The 12,867-nt window shown below is 42.0% G+C and overlaps 1 protein-coding gene across 2 annotated transcripts in view; it reads right to left on the bottom strand.

The window, feature by feature from the left end:
- Positions 1–2,776: 2,776 nt before the first annotated feature.
- GGT7 (gamma-glutamyltransferase 7) overlaps positions 2,777–12,867 on the bottom strand; it is a 1,549,331-nt gene continuing 1,539,240 nt past the window's right edge. The window contains exon 15 of one of the 2 annotated variants that reach the window (XM_069652281.1): positions 2,777–3,571. In XM_069652281.1, the coding sequence (XP_069508382.1) occupies positions 3,408–3,571 (164 nt within the window). In that variant the 3' untranslated portion in view covers positions 2,777–3,407. The remainder of the gene's footprint in view (positions 3,572–12,867) is intronic. The other variant, XM_069652282.1, reaches the window with a different exon arrangement.

The raw sequence follows: 12,867 nt of genomic DNA, 5'->3' as shown, positions 1-12,867 counted from the left end.
GACTTTCTTGCTTGAACATTTGCTTCACTTCCTAACTAGAGTTAAATCACGCTGTATACACACAATGGCACATTATTTACCTGTGTTACTGTATGGTCTATAAAGCACGTGGAGATATGAGATGAGGACTAGATGCTAAATCGGACTGTGAATACAGAAGACCAACATTTTAATCCTATCTTGTACTTTTTCAAAAAAGATGGCAAATCACTTCATCAACCAACCTACCAAAGCCAAATACCAATAGACATAATATTTACAGTTCTAACTAAAGCAATACAACTACTCAAACCTAACAAATAAAATGAAAAAATGCATTTAGAGTTTGGTCGTGGTTCTTAAAATTGACCAATCTAGGAACAATTTAACCTTCTGCCTCAAAGTCCACTAATTTCTTTTAAATAAAATTCAATGCATTGGGCAGTACATGTGTGCAAAACCCATGATATGACATTTTTAGAAAGACAGCGTGGCCTGCATACCAATAAAATCAAAGTAACAGCAGCCTTTATGGCAATTCATCCAAAACAAATGGGAAAGGAACAAGAAATCCACTAGCCATGGCATGGGGTTCGAAATGCACATGTTACATGAAAGTTATAAAGACAAGCAATCTACAGGACTGATAGCAGCTTTTGTCCTTAAACATTACTAGCACATAACCCAAGTACCCTACATGTTAAGTAATTCATGAAATCATTTTTCCAGCAGTAACCTTCCAAATTAGATATCTAGTCTTACGGATTTCAATGGACATTTCGAGCTGGACCAACATTTCCATTTCTGAGCACTCACATTACCACCTTGACACATTGGAGCTGTGACTAGGGCTCATCTAGCATGACAGCTGCAATACAGAAGAGTTCTTGTATGAGAAGAGCAATAGATCCTTCCCTTCGGAGTTAGCTTTGTAGACTACATTCTTTGGCGGGTTTCCAGAAGGCAATTTCCACCTTCAAAAGACATTATGTATGGGGACATTATTACCCGATACCCTTCAAGTGACTTTTCCATCTGTGAATAACAACACCCCTTTTACCCCCAACCTCCTCCTGTATAATAAGAGCACTAGAATGTTGCCACTTGTGGTTCTGCATTTGTAATGGAAAAGCAAACACAGGAAATGATGAAACAGACTGCAAGAACTACTGGCACCTGACCTAAGAAAACTTAGGACCTGTATGAATATTTATTTCAAAATGTGCTGGGGTGGGCACTTTAAGAGAGACTGCAAGACACTGTACACAAAGCATTTGTATATGGCCCTAATTTTCAAGAAAGATACTGCTTGACTCCATCAATTAACAATTTTTCTATATTTCTTAAAATAAAAGAAGAAATGTAATATAGTGAAATAGGCTGGTCATTCCACTACAAGAGCACGCCTTTCGAGGAAGACCTTTTCAAATGATTAGTGTTAAAATATTCAAAAAACCTTACGAGAACACTCCTGATGCTATCGCACAGAGACAAAAGGTGGAATATTCGGTCGAGAAATCTCCCAATTTGTCTAGCATGCACTGGCCCCTGAACAGCCCAAAGGTCTTGTGAAGAATCAGATACTCACCATGCCAACTCTGTCCACCAGAGCCTTCAGGATTTCCTTCCTATTGTATTACTACAGGAAATAGTGGAACAACGCAAACTGTGCACAGGCTGAAACCATATGGAACGCTCAGTGGTCAAATACCAACACTACACTAAGAGGAGTATTTTAATCAGAGGTGTTTGTGTGAATGCATGGAGGAAAGTGTAATCTATGTTTGCAGTATATGCAATTGAAAGATGTACACTTTTGTTACTCCAGGGACTACAGTGATCACTGGCCAAAAGTACGGTCCAACAATTAGGCTACCCTAAGACGACAGAACCTGCTGGTGCTAGACATCTGAAAAAGGGAACATGCCAATGTGGCATCAACTGTGTCTAATTCACAAGCAGGCTAGAGCATTCGTGTAATTCAGGAAAGTGAAGAGTAACAGGCAATATCAGCCACAAAACTATTCACAAAAAAGGCAAGCGTGTCCACCACGCAGCAGTGGCTCAAGGCATGACCACCAGAAAGCAAGGATGCATTGTGAACAGTTCACTGGATGCTACTGAAGCATGACTAACCAGCAACACCAAGGTGTTCTTGTGACATCATAACCAGAAGAAGCATTGTTCAGTCACACAAACTTCTGGGTATCGTTACTGGCAATCCAGATGCAATCAGAGCTTCCACTGCACACTCTATGGTAGGACCTGTAGCACTACCTCCAACATGATCAGTATTGTATACACAAAACATACATTCAGTCTTGGATTACCTTCTACAGATCAACCTCTACCTACAAGGTAGGCTGCTGCATTGACATGCAGTATACTGGTATGGCAAGGATGTTGGCACCCTCCTTTTATCAAATTACTTCCTGTTGTCTACATTTGTAGGCTTGTGACCCAATAAGCTGCAACAACCAAGTAGCATGGCTTTGAACACGTTGTACTAGGTTGATTGTCCAGACACCAGAGAAAAGGACAGGACTCTCTTAATGTGGTTATGCATCAGAAGACAATACAGGGAGTCTAGTGGCCAGGAGTCAGACTTATAGGCCTTCTTTGGGAAGTCACACTCTACAAATACTTTTCTCCAGAAGCTAGTCAGCATGTTGAAGCTCACAGGCTCAGCTGTACCCCATGTCTTCTGCAAAGTACAATTTCCGTCCTGGATAGGATTGGGTTGACCATACCATAATCTCTCATACAGTGCCTTATATAAATGGTCAATATACAAGTATTTTGCACTCTGAAAATATAAGAGGCAATTTTTCACTGCATATTAAGGTTTCAGTTTTGACAATTTGTGAATACATTTCAAGATCATTTAAAATATTTGTGGTGAATGCCAGGTCTCAGAGACTGCTGCATGCAACAGCTCAGCTCCAACTGATTCAAATTAGGAAATATGAGAACGACTTAAAGTACAACACAACCTTGAAAAACACCACATCCCATCGCAAAGAATTGGCCACAAAGTGAAGGCATTATTAATTTTCATGCTCTAAAGGAATCAATGCCTCAAAAAGCAGGAGTAATGTCTTCAGCGGTTTGAAAGTTTAGTTGGGTTAAGACATATTCAGTGGTACATTATTATGGTTTTCAAAATAAAAAGCCCAATTTCTAAATTATAATGGCAAGAACACGTTTGAGAAAGAGGCAAAATATTGTTTTTTGTATAATGTCCAACAGCCCGATCTACAGTAACATCCTCTCCAGAAAGGAATTCTGAGGCACAGACAAATATTTCCAACAACCACTCGCATGTCCAGATGAAAAGTGCTGCTGCTCTGAATTGTGTGAAAATCATCCACACCCAGACTGTAGTGGCGCTGGTGTGATGTGGTCAACACACTAAAGCGTTTAAGAGTCTATAGTACAGTAGAAGCACCTGCGTCAATGCTCCTTGGGTCTTTAACACCAATGATGAGGTCATTGCTCCTCCGAGCTCCATGGACTATTGATAACGATTCCACTCTTTTCACAATGTGGCCTCGCGCTTGCAGGAATTCAACATCCTCCTTAGAAAATTCATCTGCGAGAAAGAAAAAAATATATACAAAGACATCTTAGTCAAAAGCCACTCTTGGTTAACACCAAGTCCTACTCTTATGTAGGACACTTTGATGAGAAGGAATACTTCAAATGGCATAGCTTTAGGTTTTTGGGAAATCCTACACATCTAGGAGGGCTTCTTTCAGCTTCATGACACAAAGCAGCCATTGTATAGAAGAACCCAATATATTATTCATTTGGCCTAAACTTCAGATTTAGGAATAGTGCCGGTCAATAGTCATAGCAGTGTTCGATAGTTACAAGTTTGGAAATGTAGATGACATTTATTTATACGTGGTAAGAGAGATTACATTAGTCAGATGGCTATAAACTGAGTTAAACGTCTTTGCGGTAGTAATCTGTATTAAGATTCAACTACTCCTCCCCTCCCCCTAAAACACAGGGTCAGGAAAACTCCAAAACTTAAAATGTTATGATATTGAACATTTAATTGAACCAATATTTACATAATGTGATTCCTTAAGGGAATACAAATCTACCAGTAAGGCAACACCATATCTAGGAATCGTACATTCTAAATATAGCATCCAACATGAGAAAAGAGTGTAGCTATTACAATACAATTCTTACTATTTGTTTTTGACATTTGTGACCATGAATTTAAGCAACTGCTTCAAAGAGCACAGCATTTATTCATCCTCTCACTGCAAAATTATTTATATTAAAACATTTCCAAAATCATTTAAATCCAATTCATTTACATTCATAAAAACATTTCCACATATCTGTCCTTCACAACTGAGGATTTTGTCATTTTCAAAATATCCAGGTATACCTTTGTGCTTTGGGACGTGCTCTGGAGAAAGCATGAAGATCATGCCTGCAGGAATATCCCTCCCAATACAGTGCAAAAATCGATTGAAAACCTTTAAACCAGAGTATGCAGGAGTCTTTTGCTCTAAGGAAGGCCAGCAAAAGAACAAGAAAGCGATTACTTGAAAGATATGTACTAACAGTGCAGTGGGAACTAACAGCAGAGGCCAAGAGTAGTGTGACTGACTTTACCGGTGTAGATGGGAAAGAGCAGTGGCTGCTGAAGTGGGCACCCCTCCGTCAAGGGCAATGGTCGTCAGTTTACGACAAGATGAGTGCTACCGGTAAAAAATATAGGAGCCGGCGGAGAGAACCCATCTAGCGCAAAGACTCTGGATCAAACTGCAAAAATTAAGGGAGATAACAGTTGCAGAAGTGCACATTCACTAATGGTCAGAGTACCAACAATGCAGCAGAGAAACGATCAGGTTGGAAGAGCCACATACGTGGACAAGCAACTAGTGCTTCACTGCCAAATTGAAGAGAAGTGGAGCAAAGTAGGACTTGCAGAGATGTGCAAGATGAGTAGCATCGGGTTCAAAGAAAGAAGGATTGGGTAAGTGATCCAGAATGGAAGGGTAGCTGGGGGTCCCAGCGGATGGGAACACACTGCGTTGGGAGCCTGCTCGGTGGAGGGGACATTTTCAGAGCTACATTGCTGAGGATCTCATGAGTACATGCAAATAAAAGGCTAGAAATAGATACAACATGAGTGCGTATTAAGCAGAGTTTGCAGATTCAAGCCAGAGGCAGTGCAGCCATAGGAGTGGAAGCAGTATATGCTGTTGTTCTATTAGCAATTCTAAGTGTATCTACTTAGTATCACTTTGCACAATGGGCTGGCTTGAAATGTGCTCAATCTTATGGAGTCTGATAGGATTAGGTTTAAGCTCTTCAGTTTGAACCTCGAGCCTTCAACTGTGATTTGCCAGGTGTCCGGTCAAATGGTCGAAAAAAGAAGATCGAATGACCATTTGATCGAAAGTCAAATGGTCGGAAAGAAAATGGCCGAGTTTTTTTATTTCTTTATTTATTTATATATTTGTTTAGTTTAGTTTGGTAAAAAATAAAATTAATATAGAAAAAGAGGGGTTAGGGGGGCAACCCCCCTTAAAAAAAAAGAATTATAAAAAAAAAAAAAATCGACCATTTTTTCGCAATTTGACTCTCGATCAAATGGCATTCGATCATTTGGTTTTCGACCAAATGACTGGTAACCGATTTGCCAAGGCTTATGCTGTCTAGTACAGTTGAGTTAATAGGTGACTGTGTAAGTAAGACGAATGTGGAGGGGGGGTGGAGTGCACATGGCTGGAGGTTACTGGAGGAGGGGACCAGGCAAACCTGCATGGCCATGTTGCAGGATAGGTTTATTTCCATGCTTTGGTCTCTCCATATGTGTTCATAGATAGGAATGGTAAGCACCAATAGAAGCAAACAAAGACTTCACTTCCATAGTGTAACATGTAGGCTAAAATGTCCCTTAAAGCTGCGTCTGAGTGCACTCAGCATACTGCAGTGATCAAAATAAAGCAAAGTTTAGTCAAAGATAGCGAACATCAGTATAACTAAAGGGTTTACACTGTGGGATTTGGCCCCAAACCCCCACAGATTCCCAGTTCCAACTGTGGATGACCATGGGACAATTTCCAGTGAGAAGCGCTACTGTTTGTCCAGTTGAAAGCTGGTCTGTGAACATGTTCTTGGCAACAAACAAGTCATGTTGTTAGCTCTAGTGCATTTGTGTGAGTCTAGTAGTTTCCTAAAGGATGGTATCCGATTAAAAGCTAGTACTAGGTTCTATTGGTGGAGGGATCCATTTGCATTTTACACACAGATCATGTCAACAGCCACAGTAACCCTGTGAGCTCCCTTACTGGGATTGAAACCCAGATTTACCCATTTTAATTCGATTTTTTATTTTAGTAGAATTCTGTTCACTGTTGATTAATTATATTTAACATGTTTTACTGATTGCTCTTCCTTTTTGTCAAGGTACAGAAACTCGAGAGAGTCTATTAGACCACTCCTTAATTTACAGAGGTCACACTCCTTTCAAAGGTTCCTCCGTGATTTCCTTTTAATTGTGAATTCATTTTTTTTAAACAAATGTAATTGGGCCTGGTCAGACGCTTCCTTGTTCCTGCACCAAATGTATTTTTGTGTCTTGTTAGTGTCCCCCTCGATGTGTTATCCCACTTAATGCACCGCTTGTGAGAGACCAATTCCTGCAGTAAGAAAAGTATAAAAAGGTAGCTACGACTACAGGGATTTTAGTTTACTTATACATCCAAAAATACAGGAAACAGAAAAACAACTGGGAATATGTTGTGTCATATGGATGAAATGAAAATATTAAATGAGAAAACTGTATGTAATACTAGTAAAATTGTGGGAAACAAAGTAACATGGATTATTTTACCAATGAAACTAAAGGGTTGAAAAGAGGAAAGTCAGGAAGAGTACTCAGACCCCCTGCTAAGAGACTGTTGACCTCCCTACTATAGACAAATAAGAGAACAGAGTAATTGAACAGTACATCTTCAGATTAATTGCACAACAATGAGGTAGAAATTGGTGAGAAGATATTAACACAAATATCTTAATGGTAGGATAGCAGAAAGCCAAATGATTAATAACCCTGCCACAGAATGTAAGACTTTCAACAGCAGAGAGCAAGCATATCAGATTCTAGGGAAGAGCCACTGGTAGTTCTTCTGTCATCCAAGCGTTCACAGGTTGCAGGTTCCTTTGTGGAAGAGGTGGATTAACCAAGATTGTACTCTTTAGCACTGCTGTTTGCCCCTATTTAGCATTTTCCAAAGTTTACTTCCAAGAAATTATCTAGATCTATGCCAGATCTGGAAAAGCCAGAGGAGCAGTGCAGGGTGTGGGAAGCTTCTGTTTAATATAGGGAAGAACAAAGAAGTGATATGAAACCACAGAGATCTGGAGGAGAACCGAATAGAAGGTGCAGTTGTAAAAGCCATGAAACAAGGAATCTTGAGTTTATCATACCAAATGACCACAAACCAGCTTAAGAATGGGTGGGTACAGCAAGCGGAATATCAGGATGCACGTGCTGTTGAGCAAGCCCTGTTGGTAAGGGCTGTCTGTGGCTATCCTCATTGAACTATTTATTGCCAGTGAATACAACGGTACTTTTTTTTGCTGAAAAACTTAAGTCGCGCTTATTTTTCCCAATGAAAAACTAGCTAGAGGCGAGGTAGAGGCAGTCACCGGCAGTCTCTCTACCCTTTCTACAGTGGGAGGACCCACTAAATACCTGTTCCAAGAGCGGAGCGGCGAGCGGAGCTAGAGGCGAGGTAGAGGCTGTCATCGGCAGTCCGCGCCCTTCCGAAAATGAAGCCTCGCGTTTCACGTGAAGCCCCTTCACAGGTAAGCTTAACGATCTCTACATGTCCGCAAGAAGAGCAACAAGTGCGGCTAGATTGCTCAGTGGAGCAAAGACTTCTAAGAAGTAACTTTAAATGTGTCGATGGTTTGTCAATGAAACATCCGGCTACAAAACCGAAGGCCCCAAGGATCATCGCTCTGACACCTTCGGTCAGCGAATTTTCTGGTAGCACCCTGTCATCCCGAAAACCTGTTTTGATTTCGAAAATCCTTTCAGCGGGGGTCACCGTTCCCCTCATGTATCATGCCTGACGCCTATGGAGCTGTTATCAAGTGCTGCGAAACATACGGAATCTATAGAAGCGGAGGCAGCTAACTCCTCGCATCCTTCAACTAACCAACACGCGCCTTCCTCGGACCCTTTCGTTTCCTCAGTTGGGAGGGGACGCTGTGTTGGTGACCTTTCGGATTCACCGTGCTTCCAGGGCGCGGCGCCTTCCTCAACTCCTCCGCCGTCTGCCTTGCGGGTGTCTCCCCGCTCCTCCCCTTCCTGTACCGGCTTCCAGCCTGCCCAGCCTTCCCGCCAGGTTCCGACGATGGCGAGAGGTGCGGACGATTCGGCGGTCGGAGGACTGCCGGCGTCTACCCCTGTGCTCGCAGCCTGGGCAGACAGTCTTGAGGGGGAGAGGCCACAGGACGACGGAGGCGAAATTACGATCACGAACTCAGAGATGCAGCCTCAAGTACCGATGTCGAAACTCTTTCCTCTTGGCTGCGCCGATGCTGCTCCTGGTAAGGCTCTGTCTACTCCAGCGACAATCCCCTCCGCATTGGATGAGCCTGCAACTGATTTACCAGAGCCCATCAGCAATCACGAAAAAACTCTGCAGGTACCGGTCAGAATCCTGGCCCAAATTCATGCAACCAACGAACATTTACCTTCAATAAGTCCACAAAGGGAAAAAAATCCTGGAAACCATTCAAGTCCCAAAAATCTTTCTAAGCCTAGAACAACTAAACCCTCCAAGGTCAACACATCGAATGAACATATTGAGGAAATTGTTGAAGAACCGGCTTCAGAATCTGCCGCAGCCCAAATAGCCGCTAAGAACCTAAAGCGAGATGTTCAACACAACACAAAAAAACACAAAACCCTAAAAAGAAATATAAGAAAAAAGACAGGGAAAAAAATTCTACCCTGCCCATTGCCATCATCGGCGTTAAAAGACTTCTTTAAAAAACAATGCAAAAGAAAACTGGATGAGGCCAATGAACTCTCGGATGCAGAAATCCTGGAAGCAATTCAGGACCTCCCCCCTGTCAACAAGGCAAGAAAAACAACCTTGCATACCAAAAAAGTAATGGATTCTCCAAGTGCCAACAAAAACGATTCTAATTTAAACAATGTCCAGAATAGGGAAAGTTCTATTATGAAAATCCAAGCGGAAAAAACCAAACCGAATCTAAAAGAACCCACCCTAGAATCTATGTCCGACACCCTGAAACGGAGGCTGCAAATAACATCAAATCTTTCACACCTCCGAAAGGGAAAGGGCGAACTGGCGTACTGCTACCCCTAATCGCTGAACTTCCACTAAAAAATAAACCAGTCAGCGAAAATGCTCAATTGTCTCCTTTAGTTCCAAATAACCAGCAACCTCTGGTGACACAGCTAGAGCCGCAATTGTCGCTGGAACAACAAATGCAAAAACCGAAAAAACATGACCAGCTTACCCAAACAGATGAAAATCTACTCTCTCCAGAGCTATTGCTGCACTCTTCACCACGTCCACGTTCGCCGCCAAGGAACAGGAGACTTAGTGAAATAACCCCCCCAAATTCAAAAGACTCCCCTTTAAAAAAAACACGACTCAGCAGCCATCATGTTGGCTATTACAATACCCTTAGCTCCTTTTGGGAAGCTTTATGAAAATATTAACGACTCATTAAAGGACAGCATCACAGTTTCAGCAATGATGCATACAAAGCTGATATTTGTAGAAGGATTTATTACTGCCTTGGAGCAAACTAATAAGAAACAAAGAGAAACCTGGGACCAGAAATTATCGATTTTGGAAGAAAAACTAAGACTGCTACAAACTACAAACCCGGAAAAAAGCTCCCTGGATGAGAAAGAACCCCAGATTTCACCACAAACACAACCCACGAAAACAGCACCGCTTTTTCTTAACGAAAAAAGTAAATTACCCCACAGAAAAACGGCGCCACCGAAAACGGGACTTACAAAGGCCAATTCCAAAAAAATATTACCCTCAACGTCAAATCAACCACTATTGAAGTTAACAAAAAGTCCTCAACTAGATTCGTCTAAGAGATATAATGAACCCACAATAGAGCCATCATCTTCTCTCAAGGGAATCTCTAAAGAGAGCAGAACTTACTCTACAGATGAAGTGACGGCATACGAAAATGGTTCACCCGGCACCTACCATCCCATCCAATCACCTCGATCTGTCGAGGACTTCATCTGCCAAAGTTCACTGATAGATGTATCTCAATATGAGGACCCAGCAGAAATTATTGATCTTGATACTGTGACGGGAGACAGCAATAGAAATCCTCATGAAACACAATCGCCCCTACAAAAAGAAGAAATAAACAAATCTGCACCAACCCACGTCGGCAAGGGTGAGACTGATCCTAACCAGGCGGGTGACTTGAGCATCGACCAACTGTATGAAAAATTAAAATCCACTAAATCTACCATCTCAAGTAAATCGTCTCCTTATAAGGAAAAAGTGGCGAAAACCAAATACCAACATGAATCCTCAGTAAGAACCAATGGCAAGATCTGTGATTCAGTGCGCCTTTTCAAGATCGAACAAAAATCGGCAGAAGACCACTACATGATCTTGAATAGAAGAACTGTTCTCAAAATTCTCAAACAGGTTGACATACTTAACACACTAAAATCTGACGACTTTACGCTCATAGAGCCGTATCATAGAAATAAGCAAGCGAAAGCATATCTCCATATTAAGAATTCAGCGCTTCAAGCAATCCCCCAAGAACCTACGCAAAAGTGGCCCAAGAGGGCTTCATCCTGACTGAGATCTCGTCTCAAAAAACCACCAAGATCCAGACGGAAAGCAATAAATCCCCGGCAGTAAAAAAATATAGATATAAATCACAGACTGAAGATTTGTATAGATCAAGAAGACGAGGAAGAACTCCACCACGTTGGGACAAACCAGTCTATCATGAAACTAGAACGTCGGGGATAGTCCCATCTAGAACTGCTCATTTGAGACACTACCGCTATGCTAATGAAAGAAAGGAAGACAGGAATGATTCAAGAAATTGGAAAGATCATAGAAGATCAACTTCGCCATCGCATACATTGTCAGCGCGCCGAATTGAACAAAGACCACCATCTCCAGCACATTATCTACCACCTAAACAAGACGTAGACCAGTCTACGACACACCGACATCCTACATCAACAAAGGATACGTGGTCCTGGCTCCGAAATGCCTTTACTCTGGGTCTAAAGAAATAGCAGCAAACAAGGGGAGCCAATTCACCACGCCGGCGACCCGAATTCAGAAATGAAGTCCAAATGAACGCTACTATCCATAGCGTCATGGAATACTAGAGGCCACATGCATCTAACTAAAATTGGCAGCAACAAACCTGGGAATCCATGACATTATATGCCTCCAAGAAAGGTGGCTATTGAATAAACCGGCACTTGATGGCTATAACATCGCGATCTCGCCGGCGCTAAAGGGGCCTTTTGGCAGACCATCTTCTGGCCTCCTGATAGCCATTCGGACTGGGTCTAATCTACAAATCATCAAGACAATCGTAGCCACCTATGCTTTCTTGGTAGTGCTTGTAAGAACGAACAGCGAAAATGACTTCGAAATCTGGGCAATAATTAATACCTACTGGAATCCTCAAAGAATGTCGTCCGCTAAATTTTGTGATGAAGCTGCCAGCACCATCGACGAAATAATGATTGAACACAAAACCTCTAATATTCTTGTCTGTGGAGATTTGAACTGCAATTGCCTAAAAGCGACTGATTCGACGCCAGCATCAGAAAGAGGAACTCTGTGGCTTTCGCTAATGAACTCAAAAAACCTTCGCAACGCCGCAAATGTCAATAATCAACCCACTATTCCGACATGGGAGTGAGAACAATCTATAGCAACCCTCGATTACATCTTCGTTGCAGAAAATATTTACTCAAGCATTGCGTCTTTCGAAGTAATCAGAATGGAAAGCAGTGACCACAACCTGTTAAACCTCACATGCAGAACCAAGAGATATGACCAGCAATTCTATAACGTCCCGGTTGAGGTGAACACGCAGCTCTCTCGTTTACGCATGAATGCCAACGACATCAAACGCTTGAGTGACGATTATGAAGCTCTCATCATGGATACTAAAGCCAACGATGTAACATACAGGAGTAGCTACATCCCTCTGCTCCTGCAGTACAAAAAACCTCGGAAAAGGTTAGACAACCGAAGTGAGAACTTTACCCACACTTACAACCGGACTTTAGTGATCAAACGCCGCCACCTAAGAAAACTAAAAAAAGTTGCAACTATGAAGAACTCCCCTAGAATATGGGAATCTTACCATCTCGAGCTCAGAGCATATAAACAGTGGCTAAGAAACAACAGATCACTACTCTACCAAGCTGATGCTGAAAGCATGATCACGATCATAGCTAACAAGAAAACCCGAGAATTTTGGAAACTGATCAACGAAATGAAACCTCATCCAAACTTGCCAATGATAAATGCTGTGCCGGAAGAACGCTGGTTTAACCATTTCTCTAAACTGTTTGATCATCCTCCCTCTGACACTGAGAGGGCATATCCACCAACCAAATACGACTGGGTCGACCTATCCGATACAGAAGATATAAAGTCAATTATCATGAAACTGAAATCCTCAAGCGCACCTGGACCAGACGGTCTAGCTAACACCGACCTGAAGCAGCACCCAGAGGCGTGGTCAGCAGCCCTGAGCCTGATATTCAAACACTGTAAGGAACGAAGGATAATTCCGAGCTCCTGGACACAAGCAATTATCGTCCTGATATTCAAA

The sequence above is a fragment of the Ambystoma mexicanum genome, chromosome 3p (genome assembly GCF_040938575.1).
Source record: "Ambystoma mexicanum isolate Mex_15411 chromosome 3p, UKY_AmexF1_1, whole genome shotgun sequence".
Taxonomy (NCBI): Eukaryota; Metazoa; Chordata; class Amphibia; order Caudata; family Ambystomatidae; genus Ambystoma; species Ambystoma mexicanum.
This window is presented reverse-complemented; position numbering and strand designations above follow the sequence as displayed.